The sequence below is a fragment of the Fusarium poae genome, chromosome 1, assembly GCF_019609905.1.
Source record: "Fusarium poae strain DAOMC 252244 chromosome 1, whole genome shotgun sequence".
In the NCBI taxonomy this organism is placed as follows: domain Eukaryota; kingdom Fungi; phylum Ascomycota; class Sordariomycetes; order Hypocreales; family Nectriaceae; genus Fusarium; species Fusarium poae.
In genome coordinates, this window is record NC_058399.1 from 4,441,229 (window position 1) to 4,459,473 (window position 18,245).

Consider the following 18,245-nt stretch of genomic DNA (forward strand, 5'->3'; position numbering starts at 1 on the left):
GGGGGGTCTAGGTTATGATTGCTGGATCATAAAGCTAGGCTGTTTTGGCCTCTTGTTGATTTTTTGGGTATACCTCTGACCTCTTTATGTATTATATACAAGCTTTTAAGAAAGAATAGGTTATAAGGTCTTTAGACTGTTATTATGATATTAAATCTGTTAATTGACTGTTCTTCTTGAAATCTGTTATCTATTAATATCGTTCCTTCCTAAGAGAGTGGTTTCATTATATCCAAAATCACCTCTGCTCCAGACCCCCCCTCCTCCCGGTAGGTAGGTAGTGGGTGGGTGGTGGGCGAGTGGAGTGAGTAAAATAGACAGACGACAAGGGAGGATGCCATTATAATTTGGATGAGACAAACAAATACCAACTAGGTACCTAGGTACTGTATAGCATGGTATCTGCGTTGCAGCACGCTATGTAGTAAAAAGTGATGTTGAGTGAATGATCCAATGCCACATTATCGTATAAGTCGGCAGCTGTCAACCGGGAATTGGATGGGTTTCGAAACTTAAAACTACTAAGCCTTGTTACACTCTATGCCTACAACGATATTAGGCGCTCTCACGTTTGGAACAGAAAACAATAGCATTGCAAAACACCAGTACGCTCTTTTCACTTTAGATAAACAAACTATTTTTCCAAATCCCTACTCTGCTTCTTGGGGTATACATGGGTCACTAAATACAACAAGATGGATAACAAAACCGAATACATACACCAACAGCTACATCGTACTTCCGCATAAATATCCAATATCCAATACCCAATATCCAATGCTGGGACATCCTCGATACTCCGTTCCCATGTGTCGCTAGTAAAACCACGCCAAACCCAAACACCAGTCGACCATGTTGGTGTTATATTTCGCATATAACGTGGTTGTGTTATTAACAAAGAGCAAAATAAATAGATAGAAACACGCTCGCTCGAAAATGACTCTCATGCAATGTTTGTTCGTTCAACCGTCATCCATCGTCCATCATCTCTTGATCTTCTTCCACCAACTCGTGCGGGGAGCCGCGGCCGTATCCACAACGTTCGACGGCCGGCGGGTATGGTGTCGTTCATCGCTGCCTTCAGATCGCCTGTCGCGATGGCGACCACCTCGATCCCGTTCTTCACGCCTTGCACGTCGCTTTCGCCTTTCTTCAGCCTCATCTGGCGTCTCGTCGGAGTATTTGGATCGGTGTTGAGCTCGTCGAGCTTCACGTCGTGCCATCTCGTCGTCCTCGTCTTGTCCTCCGCTGGCATCATCAGCTTGGGGAAGATCCGGCGGGGGCGGTGCATCAACGTGCTCTTGAACCCACGAAGAGGTTCCAAGATGTGGCCAAGCTGGCTGCTGCATCTCCTCATGTCGTCGTGGCCTTCGCTGATGACCTTCAGCTTCATCAGTAGCTCGAGCGGCTCTTTTGGCTTCTCGACGACGACGACGCTCATGCTCGTCTTCGGATGGACCGACCGGTCGAGGCCGCCGACGTTCGCGTCTTGCGGCTCGACGTGCTTCTTGTTCCTCTTGCTCTGCAGCAGCAGCAGCCTCTTGTTCTCTGCGCAAGCGCCTACGCTCTGATCTTTGGGCCTCCTTCGCTTCTTGTGCTCGCTGCAGTTCCTCATCTGCTTGCTGCTCCTCCTGGGCTCGTCTTTCCTCTTCGCCACGTTGTCGAGCAGCACGACGCTCGGCCCTGCGTTCATCTTGATCCTGCCTTTGAGTATCCGCCCCCTTCTCACGTTGTCGACGTCGCTCTCGGCGCGCCTCGTCCTTGGCCCTGCGCGCTTCTTCTTCAGGATCGGCTCGTTTAGCTTTGCGTGCAGCCCGTCTTGCTTCTCGGTCGGCATCGACGATTACTGCGTCACCATCCATTCTCGCAGTGCGCAGGGCTTCATCGTCAGTTGTCGCGTATGTACTGCGACGTCGGAGAGGGTCAGGGCGCTCGTTTTTGGGTGTTCTCAGGCCACTGAAGAGGCCAGCAAAGCCCTTCTTGGAACCTCGTGGCAGAGCATGGTCAGTGGGAACGTCGGGTTCCACCATAACAGGCTCCTCATCCCGAGATCTTCTATCTCGGCGGCGACGATCGCGCAAGCCAGGCGTGATTATATCATCCGCCATAACCATATCTTCGTCTTCGCGGGATCGTGTCTTATGAGACCGGCGGCGCTCGCGTCTATCATTTGCGAGGTCAGGATCAACCATGATGACATCGTCGTCTTCGCGCGATCGAGTCTTGTGTGAGTGGCGGCGCTCATATCTCTCTGGCACAGGGGCAGCGCCGGACATCATAGCACCATCGTCCTCACGGGATCGTGGTTTACGAGATTTGCGGCGACTGCCTGGCTCTTCGTGCACAAGCATCTCTTCAGGGGGCGGTGAAACAATTCCACGAGCGGTTTCAGAATGACGGCGCTTGCTGCTCACACCATCTCTTTTCTCGCGAGTTGAAGCTGAGCGTGAAAAATTCGGTTTGCCGAATGGAGCAGTCGGCCTAGAATTCTTCTCAACTTTGTCGGACGACGACCCCTTCGATGATGTCTTTTCCTCCCGCCTTCTGTGCCTGCTATACTTCTCCTGATAGTAATCGTCTGGTTCTTCACGCGGAGTCGCTTCCCATTTGCCCCATGGCGCCCCTTCGCGGGCAAGTTTTGGTCTTCGAGACTGCTTCGGCTCGGGCGGAGGCGTCAATGGAGGATCTGGAACTGGTGGCGGCGGAGGAGCATCGCGTCGGGATTTGCTCTTTCTGCTCCTTCTGTCCTTCTTTGGCGACAAGTCAATGACTTCAACAATCTCATCGTCCATAGGCGCTTCAGCTTCAACTTCTTCAGGGGCAGCCTCAACCTCTTCTTGGCCAGACTCTTCAGCAACGTCGTCATTTGCGACTTCAGTTGGCTTCTCAGCAGCGTCTTCTTCTTCATCTTCATCTTCATCTTCACCTTCATCTTCATCCTCATCGTCTTCCTCCTCTTCAGGTGCCTTGTCGGCTTCGGCTTCTGCTGTAGCGGCAGCCTCCTTTGCAGCAAGCTCTTCGGCCCTCTTTGCAGCGCTGTCTTCGAGAAATTTAAGTCGATCTGTATCCTTTCTGCTCAGCCTGCCTTTTCTCGACTTCTTGAACCGAAGAGAATCAAGCTCTGCTTCCTCGGCCTCGGCAATAGCGGCAGCCTCAGCGTCTCTTGCTGCAGCTTCTTCGGCCTCGCGAGCTGCAGCCTCTTCTGCTTCTCTAACCGCTTCTTCTTCTTCTTCTTCTTCTTCTTCATCATCATCATCATCATCATCAACGGCACCGTCTTCATCTTCTCCCTCTTCGCCGTCCTCCTTCTCTTCCTCCTCCTCCTCCTCCTCCTCTTCTTCTTCATCCACGTTGACTTCGGCCTCGGCCTCAGCGGCAGCAGCAGCGGCAGCCTCCCTAGTAGCACGTTCCTCAGCACGACGAGCTGCGTTCTCTTCCAGTATAACAAATCGCTCTGTGTCCTTTCTGCCTAATCTGCCTTTTCTGGCCCTTTTGGCTTTTAGTGACTCGAACTCGTCCTCTTCAGCCTCAGCAATGGCTGCTTCTTCTGCTTCTCTCGCTGCTGCTTCTTCTGCCTCTCTAGCTGCTGCTTCTTCTGCCTCTCTAGCTGCTTCTTCCTCCTCAACGGCAGCATTGTCTTCTTCCTCCTCCTCCTCCTCCTCCTCCTCTTCAACTCCATCTTCATCTTCATCCGGTTCGTCGTCTTCGGCAGGCTCATCGTCTTCGTCTTCCACAGCAGCAGCTTCCTTAGCAGCACGTTCTTCAGCGCGACGGGCCGCGTTTTCTTCCAAGACCGCGAACCGTTCTGTATCCTTTCTGCCAAGCCTGCCTTTTCTTACCCGCTTGGCTTTCAAGGACTCCAACTCCTCCTCTTCAGCATCGGCAATTGCGGCCTCTTCAGCTTCTCGAGCTGCCGCCTCGCCATCCTCAGCTTCAGCGAAATCCTCACCCCCTTCCTCATTAGCAGGCTCGTCGGCCTCTGCAATGGCATCAGCTTCAGGATCCCCTTCGGCAACTTCGAGTTCGGCTTCCGCAATGGCAGCAGCCGCCGCCGCAGCTTCTTTGGCAGCTCGCTCATCTTCGCGTCTAGCAGCGTTTTCTGTCAAGATCTCAAATCTTTCAGTATCTTTCCTACCCAGTTTACCCTTCTTGGCCTTTTTCTTGATCAACGCTGCTAGCTCTGCCTCTTCTTCAGCAATTGCGGCTTGTTCGGTTTCATCGATCTCATTTGAATCATCTTCAGGCTCTTGGTCGGCTTCAAGCTCAGGCTCAGGCTCAACTTCGGGCTCGGCTTCTGATTCAACTTCCGGTCCAGCTTCAGCTTCAGCTTCAGCTTCTGGGTCTGGTTCGACTTCGGCCGCTGCAGCTTCTTCAGCTTCTCGGGCTGCTGCTTCCTCAGCACGCCTAGCGGCATTGTCTGTCAAAAGCTGAAACCTTTCCGTGTCTTTGCGACCCAATTTGCCCTTCTTGATCTTCTTTTTACTTAGCGATGCCAACTCTGCCTCTTCTTCAGCAATAGCTGCTGCTTGTGCCTCTGCCTCCGCGGCGGCGACGGCGACATCCTCTTCATCGAGTTCAGCAGCTTCCTCAGCTTCAGGCTCATGCTCCTCAGCCAATTCATCCTCGCCATCTTCGGCATCGACAAATTCGTCATCCTCTTCCTCTGCTACCTCTGCTGCCTCTGCTGCCTCCTTAGCTGCTTGCATCTCAACACGTCTTGCTGCGTTATCTATCAGGATATTGAACCGTTCTGTATCTGAACGGCCTAGCCTGCCCTTCTTTGCCTTTTTCTTGTTCAAGGCAGCAAGCTCTGCTTCTTCCTCTGCAGCAATAGCTTGTGCCTCTGCCTCGGCGGCTTCTTCTGCAGCAGCATCCTCATCGCCGAGATTCTCCTCAGGCTCGGGTTCGGCAGTATCTTCAGTCTGTTCAAGAGCTGGTTCTTCCACCTCGGCCTCAGCTTCCTTAGCAGCCTGCTCCTCCTCACGCCTGGCTGCGTTCTCAGTCAGAACATCAAACCGCTCGGTATCCTTTCTACCAAGCTTGCCCTTTCTAGCCTTCTTAGCAACAAGCGCAGCTAATTCGGCTTCTTCTTCTGCAACAGCAGCGGCTTCAGCTTCGGCAGCCTCTCGTGCAGCAGCATCTTCATCATCGTCCTCGGCAGCATCTTCTAGTGCATCTTCAGCTGCAGCCTCTTCAGCTGCAGCCTCAGCTTCTGCTGCTGCCTGGGCTTCAGCTTCCTTAGCGGCTTGCTCTTCGGCGCGTTTCGCAAGATTCTCGGTTAAAAAGTTGAATCGTTGTGTATCCTTGTTCCCAAGTCTTCCTTTGCGCGCCTTCTTTGCTTCAAGAGACGCAAGCTCTGCCTCTTCTTCAGCAGCCATAGCAGCGGCTTCATCGTCGATATCCGGAGCTAGATCTTCAGGAGCCTCTTCAACAGGTTCCTCGACGTCAGGAGTTGGTTCTTCGGGTTCTTCTAGGGGTATTTCTTCGGTAGTGACCTCCTCGGCAACAGCCTCAGCTTGGCGAGCAGCTTGTTCTTCGGCTCGTTGGGCAGTATTTGATATTAGCTGATCAAATCGCTCCGTATCTTTACGTCCCAGCTTGCCCTTTCTTGCCTTTTTAGCAGTTAATGCAGCCAGTTCAGCTTCTTCTTCGGCAGCAATAGCAGCACTCTCGGCTTCAGCAGCCTCTCTTGAAGCTATCTCTTCAGCCTCTGCAGCTTCAGCAGCCTCTCTTGCAGCAGCTTCTTCAGCTTCTTGAGCTGCCTGCTCCTCGGCTTCTTTAGCTGCCTGCTCCTCAAAAGCCTGGGCATCTCTAGCGGCTTTACTGTCCATAAGAGCATTAAGGCGATCGGTATCCTTGCGTCCCAGTTTGCCCTTCCTTTCCTTTTTAGCTTTAAGCGCAGCTAGCTCCTCTTCTTCTTGCGCGATTGCCGCTTCAGCTTCAGCTTTTGCAGCCTCCTTTTCAGCCTCCTCGGCAGCCATAGCTGCACCGGCTTCTGCGGCTTCTCTTGTAGCTATCTCTTCGGCTTCCGCAGCAGCAGCAGCCTCTGTTGCAGCAATCTCGTTAGCTTCCGCAGCAGCCTGTTCCTCGGCCCGTTTGGTAGCATTTTCGGTCAGGACGTTGTAACGGTCGGTATCCTTTCTACCTAACTTGCCTTTCCTTGCCTTCTTTGCATCTAAGTCTGCCAACTCTTGTTCCTCAGCAGCAGCGGCAACATCATGTTCTTCGGGGGGCGCTTCCTCTTCTGGATATGCCTCTGGAGCACATTCAGGGGCTGGTTCTTCAATATCTGCGGGAGGGTCTTCAACGATTTCAAGTTCGCCCAAAGCAGCAGCCTCTTCCTGAGCAGCCTTCTCAGCTCTCTGGGCAGCATTGTCAGCCAGAATAGCCAGCCGGTCGCTATCCTTCTTGCCTAGTTTGCCCTTTTTATTTTTCTTGGCAATAAGAGCTTCCATCTCTTCCTCCTCCTCAGCGGCGATAGTAGCAGCGATAGCAGCAGCCTCAGCAGCAATGGCGGCTTCTTCATCATCAGCTTCAGAAGCAGCAGCGTCATCAAACTCATCCACAAGGGGGTCCTCAACTTCAGGAGGAGCCTCTTCCTCAGGTTCAGGTTCAGGTTCAGGCTCAGGCTCAGGCTCAGGCTCAAGCTCGGGTTCAGGTTCAACTTCGACCGCTTCAGCAGCCTTCTCAGCTCTTTGGGTAGCGTTCTCAGTAAGGACAGCAAATCTATCGCTATCCTTCTTGCCAAGCTTGCCTTTCTTGTTTTTCTTGGCGGTCAGAGCAGCCAGCTCAGCTTCCTCCTCAGCAATAACTGCAGCCTCCGCCTCTGCAGCCTCTCGAGCGGCGGCTTCCTCTATAGCAGCGGCCTCGGCGGCGGCTGCCTCTTCAGCTTCGGCAGCGGCGGCCTCGGCTGCCTGTGCGGCTGCTTCCTCCTCGGCTGCTTTCTCTGCCCGAGTGGTTGCGTTCGCAGTAAGAAGATTAAAGCGGTCAGTATCCTTCTTCCCAAGTTTGCCTTTTCTCTCTTTCTTAGCCACCAAAGCAGCAAGTTCACTTTCTTCTTCAGCAATAGCAGTAGCATTTGCATCAGGATCATCACCTTCAACAGGTAACTCATCCACTGGAGGTTCTGGGGGGGGTTCCTCGGCTTCTACTTCAGGTATAGTCGTTGGATCTTCAGGCTGTTCAGTGACTATTGCTGCTTCCTGAGCTCGCCGTTCTGCATTTTCAGTCAAGATTGCAAATCGTTCAGCATCTCTCTTGATAAGCTTGCCCTTCTTGGCCTTCTTTGTCGTTAATGCAGCTAACTCAGCTTCCTCTTCGGCAATAGCGATGGCCTCGGCTTCACGAGCCGCTAAGGCTTCTGCTTCGGCGGCTTCTGCTGCAGCAGCAGCTTCTGCGTCTTTAGCAGCCTCTGCCTCTGCCTCAGCTTCGGCGGCGGCGGCAACAGCTGCCTCTTCTGCATCTCTCGAGGCTTGTCGTTGTGTGGCGTTCTCCGTCAGAATATTAAATCGTTCCAGATCCTTCTTGATGAGCTTCCCTTTCTTAGCCTTTTTAGCAATAAGAGTGGCTAGCTCTGCCTCTTCGTCAGCGATAAGGACAGCCTCAGCTTCGCTTGCTGTTAAAGCTTCAGCTTCGGTAACTTGTGCTGCTGCTGCCTTGTCTGCAGCTGCAGCTGCAGCTTCCGCTTCAGCAGCCTCTCGTGCAGCTGTCTCCTCAGCTTCTTTGGCGGCCTGTCGCTGAAGGGCATTTTCGCTGAGAAGGTTATATCGATCTGTGTCTTTCTTGCCAAGCTTGCCCTTCTTCGCCTTCTTCGCCTCCAGACTCGCCAACTCTGCGTCTTCCGCTGCGATGACCGTGGCATCTGGCCCTGGTATAGGCTCTGGTTCTGCAGGTGCAGCATCAGCGTCCACTGGCGGATCTTCAGGGGCTGGCTCAGGGGCTGGTCCGGTTGGTTCATCTGAGATTTCGGGGGTTGCTTCTGCGTGCACCTCAGTAGCAGCAGCTTCAGCGTTCTTGGCTGCTCGTTCGGTGACTCTTTGAGTAAGGACGTTGTAACGATCTACATCCTTCTTCTTAATCAAATTACCACCTCGCTTAGTTTTTAAAGCATCTAACGCTGCAAGCTCCTTCTCTTCTTCGGCAGCGATGGCCGCATCAGCCTCACGGGTGGCTGCTTCTTCAGCTTCACGAGCAGCCTTCTCCTCAGCCTCACGGATTGCAGACTCCTCGGCTTCACGGACAGCCTGTGCCGCAGCAGCTTCTTCAGCCTCTTTAGCAGACTTTGCTTGGGCACGTTTGACCGAGCTCCCGACCAGAGCCATTAAGCGAGCTGTTTCAACTTTAGTGAGCTTCACCTTTTTAGCCTTTTTGGCTTTCAGAGCAGCCATTTCTTCCTCTTCCTTGGCTGCTTCTTCGGCCTCGGCTGCAGCTTGAGCTGCTGATTCGGCTTCAGCAGCCTCTATGGCGGCGGCGGCGGCGGCATCCTCAGCGTCCTTGGCTGCCTGTTCCTCTGCCTCTTTGGCTGCTGCTTGTTCGGCTCGCTTTGCTGCGTTATCTATAAGAATATTAAGTCGTTCTTGGTCCTTCTTTATTAGCTTGCCTTTCTTGGCCTTCTTTGACTTGAGGCTCTCTATTTCAGCCTCTTCCTGTGCTGTTTCAGAGGCCAGTGCTGCTTCTGCTTCTGTAGCTGCTTGTGCAGCTGCGTCTGGTTCAAAACACTCAGGGGGGGGTGCCTCGTCGAGAGGAATGTCGTTAATAACCTCGACTGCCGCCGCATCGGCAGCGGCAGCAGCAGCAGCCTCACGAGCAGCCTGAGCTTCAGCTCTTCGACGAACATTACCTTCAAGCAGAGTCAGGCGCTCCTGGTCCTTTTTCAGCAACTTCCCCCCTCGTTTCTGTTTTTTCGCTAGCAATAGCGCAATTTCTTCATTTTCCTTAGCTGCCTCAGCATCTTCTGCGGCTTGCAAAGCAGCAGCTTCGGCATCTGCAGCTGCCTGGGCGTCGGCCACTGCTTGCGCTTCTGCTTGGGCGGCCTCAGCAGCGGCAGCCGCTTCAGCTTCCCGGGCTGCCCGAGCTTCAGCTCTTCTAGCAGCATTGTCTTCGAGCAACGTAAGTCGTTCGCGATCTGACTTGAGAAGTCTCCCTCCTCTTTTAGCCTTCTTTTCTGCAAGACTCGCAATTTCCTCATCTTCGCGTGCAGCTTCAGCGTCTTCAGCTTCTCGGGCGGCTTGCTCCGGGTCTAATAATTGGCGTATTTATTCAGTAATGCTCAACAGATGGGAGCGTTGATGTTGGAGACAAAAGGTTAGTCAAGGCACCGATCAGACGTTGGCACAGTCCCAGTTGTCATCTCAATCGTGAAACTTTGACTTCCCATCTACTTCCACATCATCATAGATTATCTTACCGGTGGTATCGATAAGGAAATCGTGTGCGCCAGGCTTCGTGTCTATTGAACCCCAAAAAGCATGGTTAGGATCATTGGCGTCGGAAGTTTTAAAATCGAACGGGTCGGCGGCCGGTTTCTTGGGTTTTTTGCCAAACCCCCAAGAATCGAGGAAGTCGTTGGTACCAACAGCCTCGACGGGATCTGGGGCTGGGGGAGGAATCTCATCTTCTAATTGAATCAAGTCGCCAGCTTTCTTCTTTTTCTTACCTGTTCCCCAAAGATCCCGACCGTCGTCTTCTATCTTAGGCGGCTCTGGGATTCGATGAGCGTTATAGAAATTTGACTCACTTGTTATATCCTCACCTGTCTTACTGATTCCCCACGAACCCCATCCACCCGGGTTATCTTCCACAGGTTTTGCTTTGCCTGAGCCAAAAGTGCTCCAAAAGTCATCACCATCCTTATCCTCAAATGATGGAGGATCAGGAGCTGCAGGTATTGGGTCCTGGGCTCCCCAGAGGGAATTCTGTGGCGATTTGTCATTCTTGCCAGACCAACCACTACCCCATTGGTCGTCCATTGAGGGGGGATCTGGGGCAGCCGCCAAAGCAACCTCCTCCATGATGCCTTTCTTCTTCGCCCGATCTTTTTTAGATATTCCCCAAGTGTCCCATATATCCTTCTTTCCACCAGGGGGGCCTTCGGGTTCTGTGTCGAGGGCAAGTTCCTCCAAGATTCCACCGGGCTTCCCCTTCTTCTTTTGGTTACCCCAGCCCCAAGGATCGCCAGCATCTTTAGGTTCCTCCTCGGGCTCGGCACCCCATAGCGCTGATGGTTTCTTGTCCTTTTTGGTTCCGAATCCCCAAGCATCATCGTCGTCTTTCATCCCTAAGTTGCCTGTACTGCCCTTCGGTTTGTCCCAAGGATTGTCTTCGTCCTTCGGTTCTGGCGGCGGCGGCGCTGGTGCTGGTTGTGGTTCGTTCTTCGATCCCCCTCCCCAACCCCATCCACCACCACCGAATCCCAATTTTGCGCCCCAGCTAGATATGCTCTTGTTTTCTGGGGGGCTGAGTCCGAGATCCAATTTGCTCGCTCCGAGGCTGATATTATCGAAAGTCGTAGGAGGTTTCGGTGGTGCGCTTCCACCGTTACTGTCATTGCCATCACCTGCGCCGCCCGCGGCACTGCCTCCGCTTGCTCCTCCGCCATTCCCATTCATATCATCCTTTTGGCCGTCATCTGCCGGGGGAGCAGCAGGGGGTGGCGGCGGCGGAGGAGGAGCGGTCGGAGCCTTTGCCTTCTTGCTCTTCTTCGCTGCTTCGTGAAATCCTTCGCTCGAATTGAAGTCGATGAGAATGTCGGAAGCGGGATCGCTGAGGATTTTGTCGTTTGGTTGGCGACGCTCTTTCTGGGCATCTGAAGGCGGCAAAGGAGATGAAGTGAGCCACGATGGAAGCCGCCTATTGGCGTTACGGCCGGTGCCATTGGTAGGCATTGTGGTGTCTGTTGGAATAGGGGCGTCGCAGGATTTAGGTAAGCGCCGATACCATCGTGGAGAATGATCTGGGATAATCAATGGCCTCTCGGCCACTTTGCGATGTGGCAATGAAGAATAAGCCTAAGAAAAATAAATGACGTTAGATAAAACAGATTGATGGACAAACTTTCAGATGTGTTACGATTCCGGAGCAAGATCACTTGACAGGAATGGGTGGCAGCAGGTTTCCCCTCAAAGCTGGGGCCGGCGCCGATCGAGGGGCCGGCCGTTGAACGCCACCCATTAAACTTGCTAAGCTTTTTGCTCAGAAACATGGGAGAATAGTGACGAAAGAAAATAAAAAACAACGACGACATGTAAATTGCAGCTTCGTGATATGTCGGATGACAGTATAACATACATTTTGTTGTAATGTTTGTACGACCCAAGCACGAGCAACAAGACTCAATCGGCATCGTAGAGAATATTCAACCGGCGCATTTGACTGGCACCTCGTGGTTGGCAAACCAATCGCGCTTCTTGTCCAACTGTCTGTGGACGCCAGAATATAGGCTGTGGCCATTGTGGAAGACGAAGCTCGTGCGAAGACAGAGCGACGTCACACACATGGAAGCTATGACTTGAAAACAAGCGAGGACCAGAGGCGACAAGGTATCGATGAGTGAGCCTGGGCGCCAAAGTGATGAGCCAATACTGTGCTGAAGGTGGCTAAGATTCGGTATCAGACGGATTGGTGATATTGTGAGATATTTCGTGTAAGTAGTAACAGGAGCAGTATTGAAAACGAAAGGTGAGGGGTCTTGTTTGTTCCAAGGGTATCAAATGCGACGTCGTTGTGAGGATGGAAGTTATGGTCGGTCTTGTTGGGGGAAGTGACGATATGACGCGCTAGCAGAGAAGTGAAGAGGGCAAAAAAAAGTTGTTTCGTTGAAAGACGAAGAAGGATCGAGACGTTGTAGGTTCAAAGGAGCGTAGTCGAAAGATAGCTCATGGGGTAATTGATTGAAACCCTGGGTGACCGACTGTCCTGTCCTTATCCTGTCACTTTTTCACCAACCACCCCCAGTCGTTGGATGAATCGTCGTTGGGTCTTGTCCTTGAGCTGCGCGCTGCGTAAAATAAATAAGCTTCAGCTCAAAATACTCGACCAGAAGCCGCACTAGGCAAGGCTAAATACACAGACAAGATTCAGTGTAAAATGAAAGGAAAGGAGGGTGAGAGAGAGAATTCACGGTGATGAGGAAGTGAATGATTTGCAATGGCAATTGGACGAGAGAAGGGAAAAACACACGCATATGGATAACAAGTACAGTGCCTTTTGTGTACCTACCTAGGTACTAACCTTCCCTTCTGTTTGGACACTTCAGGCCAAGACAATGGAATGGCCAAGCTGGGGGAGCCAATGACGCTAGATTTGCTCCTTTGGATCGTCAGGCAGGCGAATTGCTCAGATGTTGTACTTGTTAATGCTTCAAGGCGACTGGTTAATATGTAGAGTGAGTCGATGGAATTGACAGGGAACAGCCCCATTAACAAGCATTCAGTTTACCAGTCAGGCAAAAGGCGGGCGGGCAAACGCGGGAGCAACGCAGGATCCATATCCATACCTAGGTGGTAGCTAATGGCCGTACAGCGGGAGTGAGTACGCTACAATGTATCAATGCAGGGGGACGTGCCCTCTAGGTTGGCAGTTGTCCATTGCACGTTGAAGCCAACCTAACGAAGTGCCATGGAATCTACCAATATCGCCGCCACCAGATGCAAGCCAGAACCAGAGGATTTAGAAAGGGCACGCACTACTGTAAGAACTTTGCAGAATTTTTAGGTTGCCCATGCCTAGATGGGCTGAAATGAACATGCGCGGATACACATAACAGACAATTTGATTTATACTGCAAACGCCAATATTGCCTGGTCGTCGTTCCATATCACTATCACTCAATATCACCAGACCACACGATCCATAACAAATGTGCACCCTCTCTATAGAGTCCCCCACACCCTCTCACAACTCCCTCGAGAACCCGCATCGCTTGAAGAGGGACATACTTTTAAATCTCGACCTTATTTTAGGTCACTCACTCACTTACCCGTGGTCTCAACCTCTATCTCGAGTTTGAAATCTCTCAATACAACTGTTTTCCTCGCATATACTGTACTCTGCAAAGTATATAATAAACACCATCCATCATCTATCGTGTTGTTGCACATGCACGTACGATCCACCCGATCCAGTTCAATCCAGCCAACCACACAAAAGCCCGTTGGTATTGATACAGGTCTGCAAGGTCAGGCCGCAGCGTGAGCGCGTGGTTGGATCAGATCCCTTCAAGGTACGTGTTGGTGAAGCCCAATGGAGTATCGAGCCCAGCCACCCTGAATCTCACATGCGCATCCCACTAATGGAAGCATAGGAAGGCTAGAAGGTCGCAATGCCTAAGCCATCCGCTATGCGCGCCCAATTCTTACAGTGAAGCAATAGGGAGAAGATATACGACTCATAAGTTTTCGTACAGAGAGTGATCCAGTATCCAGTATTGCACTATCCATTCCGCCTCATGGCTGCAGTAGACGATGATCCGGTGGTGCGATCCCCGTGACATCACAAGGGTTGTCTGGCTGTACCACGGCAGGCAAATGCCAACCTCGACTCTGAGACAAGGTGTGAGATTTTCTTCTTTTGTGCATTACCTCGACTCGAGGCTAGAGGGTGAAGGCGAGGGTGAAGGCGAGGGGCACCACGATGTGTCTCACTAGCACAACTCGGGGTTTCTCTACATGCTGTTATGCTGAGCTCTAGTTAGGTACCACTGTGAAGCACATGCAGAAGGGTACTCTGCTGCACCCTTCTTTTTGCTGCTAATACGGGAGGGTAAGGCAAGTTCTCTCTCAGCTTTCGAGAATGTCCTGGTAAAACGAACGATTCGTTCCCGTTCCCGTCCCCCACGTCTTCCGGGTTTGATGCCATATCTCAGCCTTGCGTAACTTTCCTACATAGCACATAGAACTTGTTATGACATTTGGTTCCCATAACGACCACTAAAACTAAGAACCATGTGATTGTAGAGATCACTAGGTTCTGCACAATGGCAATTAGGGGAGCGGGTATGGAATGGCCCGAAGGAGGCTAGAGTTGGACAAAAAGACCGCCAGGTGTTTAAAGTCGCAGCATGGAACGCACCACATAGTATGTAAACAACGTACTCTATACTTGGATCAGCAGTAACCACACGCCCTGTGCTAAGGTGTTTGCTACACCACCCCGGGGACACCCTTTCACCATAAGTACATTAGTACCTAGATACCTACCTCTCTACCTACCTCTAGGTACTAAGGTAAGAACCTCAATACACACAACATCAACTCTTCTCTTATTGCATTCCCAACTATTGGGGCAGATAATTGTAACGAGCTAACCACATCGATTCCTAGAAGTAAGTTTTGGTACGACTTAATGGGCAAAAAAACTCGCTGGACCTTGTCGACTCACTTCAAACTCTGCCGATGACCCTCCAACCCTTCAAGACCCTGCGCCTTAGCTCTGTGCATCATTCCAGGTCTTGACTCGAATAGGCATCGCCAAAACTCTCACCGCCTCCATCTTCCCGCACTTACATTGCCATGCGCCGAAACCTCGTTCAAAAAAAGCCCGCAAATTCAATGCAGTCGATGCCACCTGCTTCGGATGAACCAGGACTGACGACGACACCAGCAACGTGTACGTACGTGGGCCGCTGAACGACTTGATGGGGCCGCTTTTATGCACATACATGCGTACACACATATACCGGACATACGCCAAAGGTCTATCTAGTATATACAACTGGTAGGTAATAAACATTTCATGTATCCGCAGCAAGCAGCGAGGGAGAGAATCGTTCGTTCATCCAGCCCAACGCCCCCATGGCGGTCAGACCTAAGAATCAGAGCAAGAAAAGGGCGAGTATCGTGCAACGGTAGTTGCGTGAGGATTTCTACCCAAGATGAGCAATAGCGAAGTCGGCGATCGGCGAACGACTCATACTGAGGGTCGATAATTAGTTCCTGTTACCCCGATAACCGCAGCAAGTCAGTCATGACCGGAGACACTGCCATGCCATGCCATGCCATGCATAGGCGACTGATGTGATTTTATCTAATGCGAGCCTTGTCCGTAGATCACTGTTCCTGACTATGGTAGCTGCAGGCAAGTTGACCGAGATAGCCCTGCACTTTAACCTGCCGCAACCTAGGAGATTGTCTTAGACTTGGCCCTTGACTGCCGGTATAATGCAAAGAATGCCAGTTTACCTGTTCCAAGGCCTGCAACCTGCAAGGCGGGCCGCATCTCCATCACGGCTTTGCTAGTCTACACTACCTAGCTTTGTAATGAATGCCCTTACCATTTGATGTGGGTGTTTTTCGAAGTCATATATCGAAAAACACAACCTCGTCACGAAAAATAGGGCTCTTAGAGTAACCTTATATAATAATGCCCTTGCCATATAAGTAAACTGAGTGACAGATGCAACTTCACTCACTCGGACACCTACCGGATCGGGCCGTGGGGTTGGTCTCGGATATGAAAACTGACGCCGACCATTAATTAGCTTTATTTGTTCACAAGTGAAGCAGATCTTTTTAGCCTCGAGATTTGAATTTTCGAGGAGAGATGAATGCGACTCTGGTCAATTTTCAAACGCAAAGAAAGAAAGACTGTCTCTGTTTGTCCAAGCTCATAGTTTCCTTGGGAATTAATTGATAAACTCGCTACAACACAACTGCTAAGGTACATCGGATGGCAACAGCCGTGCTCATAACTTCTTCAACGGCAACCAGTCAGTTCCTTTGTCTTGGCCTCCTCATTTTCGGAGCACGCTCTCTTGTTCTGGCAGGTGGTTCCGCAGGTCTCGGAATCTCCCAGGCAGCCCTGATGGGCCGGACAAGCGACTCGACCTGGCGATAGATAACCTCCGGGCCTCCATAGCTGAGGGGACTGTAACTACGAATGCGACTGCGAATGTAACTGTGGCCGTCGCGAACTGGAATTGCATCCATAATAGTAGGCACGTCAGTGATAAAAGTGAACAATAAGAGTATCAAGGTATTCCAAATACCTGGATGAGTGAGTGATAAAAGGTTTAGCGCATGGTTAATCGACTTTATTGACCAAGTTAATTAAACCGTTTATCATTCGTATTTTAACCTTGTCCGGAGACATTGAAGCACACAGAGACTGTCCCCGCACAGGTTAGTAGTAATTAGCAGGCTTTACTAAACATTACAACCTGTCTTTCACTTTGATGATGATACAGAGTAAAGCGAGTCCAATTACAAGTAATAAAATTTTTTGATTGAAAGCCAGCGCTAGTCTTTCCATTCCACGACATTTGAAAGTACCCAGCTTGGCTAGGAGGTAGGTACCTACCTATCCCATTGTCTGGATCTTTTAAGCATCTCTTTGTTGGTCTAGACCGGGCCTCCATCTCCTCCTTTCCCGTCTCCATACACTCGCTGTAACAGTGCCCCATCAGCCACTACTATGGACATAATATCCTTCCGTCCCCGCCTACAGGGCTAGGTTAGGTAGCACTGTACGGTGCAGGTACAGCCTATACCCAGTATATGTATACCTGTGTATTTTTATCCCATCAGCCACCGTTTAGTTTAGCCTCAACTCATCTCAACTCAACCATCTCCAAAACGTAACCCAACCATACTCATCCAACACAATCCTTCATTATTCATCCTCCTGCTATCGCTCACATTCACACACCCTCAGCGTTCACCCAAGTGCAGCAAACGGGTAGAGGCAGAAGCAGAAAGGCGAGCTGTAGACTAAGTCTTCATAACCAAGTTGGCTGTCCTGTTCCTTTTCTGATACGCGCGGGCGCCTATTCGCTTCTCATCTCGTGCATGCATTAGAAGCGCAGTGCACATCCGCTTCCTTGTTTGCTCGCTCGGTCGCTCGCTCTGCTCCGCTTGTCGTCGGATTCACAAGCTTCCCCGGTTCAAGGAACAAAGGCGTAGAGCAAACTAAGCCAAGGGAAAAGGCCAAAAGAATTGAAACAGCAGTAGCAGCATCTGTGAGGCGCAGACTTTAGTCCTTCTCTTCTCGGCCGTTTACACTTTTCTTCCTTCGGATACTAGAACTCATTACACAACCAAACCATACAGTTCCCAACCTTTCAAGATAAAGCAAACTCTGGCGACGCCGTTCTTGAGGTCTCTCTATTTTTCTTTGGGTCCCTCCCTCTTCAACCACTCCGGATGGAATAGCTATCAGCAGCCTGTCGTCGACAATGATCATGTACGCCTTCGAATGTTACATCAAGATAAACTTGTCAACATTCCTGTTACTATCACCAATATCGACAACCTCTAATCGTTAGCCTTTGCCCAGTATCGTCTGACGAACCCATACACAATCGCACTTCCCTCTCGTCTTCTGTTCCCACATCAGCCGGAAGGAATTCAAAATCTCTCTACAGCGCCAAACCCCTCTGCCAACCTTATCAAAGATGCGCACAACTCAACTTCTCTCCATATCAGTCCCCGTCCCGGGCACTCTTCCTCCTGGCGCCGTGTTAGCTGCCCTGCAGGCCGTTGATCCATTCGTCGCTCATCACCGGACTGTGACAAAGTTGGAAGAAGTCCCAGCAAATCCGGCAGACACTGCGGAAGACCCCTTCTTCGGGCCCTTTGACGACACCTTCCGCGCCTTTGAGATGCAGGAGCTTGTCAACCTTGCTCCTGGTCTGGCTAAAACGATTACATATAGAGCCATTTTCCAAGTCATTCCTGATGGTCTACGTTCAAGGGCCAAAGCCCCTGTAGGCGTCATTGTCCGAGCTCAATGGCAGGTACGCCAGCAGCAGCGCGACCGATCAGCTACTGGACCAATATCACCGGCAGGCTCGGACAGCACGGCATCGGGCAGTACGACGACGGTAGAAGGGGACGAGTTTGAACTTCATGAACAAGTTCTTCTCGAGGCCAATTCGCTGCTGATGCCCTTCATTACAGAATCATGTGTATCGGTACATCGCGAGATTTGCGAGAATTTCATGGCGGCAACGTTCAAAGAATACTTTGGAACATTTCCAATACACTAACTGTCCCATGGCCAATCTGATATGGTTTATGACAAGCTGTAAATCACGAAAGCACGACTGGGCTTGCGATGACATGAATCAAGGAAATGGTTATAGGTGCTACTACATGGCGTTGGTACTGTCATTTTTTGGGTTTGGAGTCATATTCACAATTCTTTCCCTGGTTACTATTTTAGTATCATGATATCCAAAGAAAAGGCTTTCGATGCCACACCTAACCAGGAGGGGCTGGTGAGTTCAGCGCGACGGAACCTGGACGTCAATA

The 18,245-nt window shown here is 51.1% G+C and overlaps 2 protein-coding genes across 2 annotated transcripts; one reads left to right on the top strand and one right to left on the bottom strand.

Moving 5' to 3' along the window:
* Window positions 1–983: 983 nt before the first annotated feature.
* Window positions 984–10,883, bottom strand: FPOAC1_001439 (uncharacterized protein; the record flags this gene model as incomplete). Its single annotated transcript, XM_044846043.1, has 3 exons — window positions 984–9,238; window positions 9,407–9,448; window positions 9,737–10,883. 3 exons carry the CDS (start codon window positions 10,881–10,883, stop codon window positions 984–986), a joined length of 9,444 nt encoding a protein of 3,147 aa, XP_044711959.1.
* Window positions 10,884–17,386: 6,503 nt separating this feature from the next.
* FPOAC1_001440 (uncharacterized protein) lies at window positions 17,387–17,980 on the top strand (the record flags this gene model as incomplete). Its single annotated transcript, XM_044846044.1, has 1 exon — window positions 17,387–17,980. One exon carries the CDS (start codon window positions 17,387–17,389, stop codon window positions 17,978–17,980), a length of 594 nt encoding a protein of 197 aa, XP_044711960.1.
* Window positions 17,981–18,245: the final 265 nt, after the last annotated feature.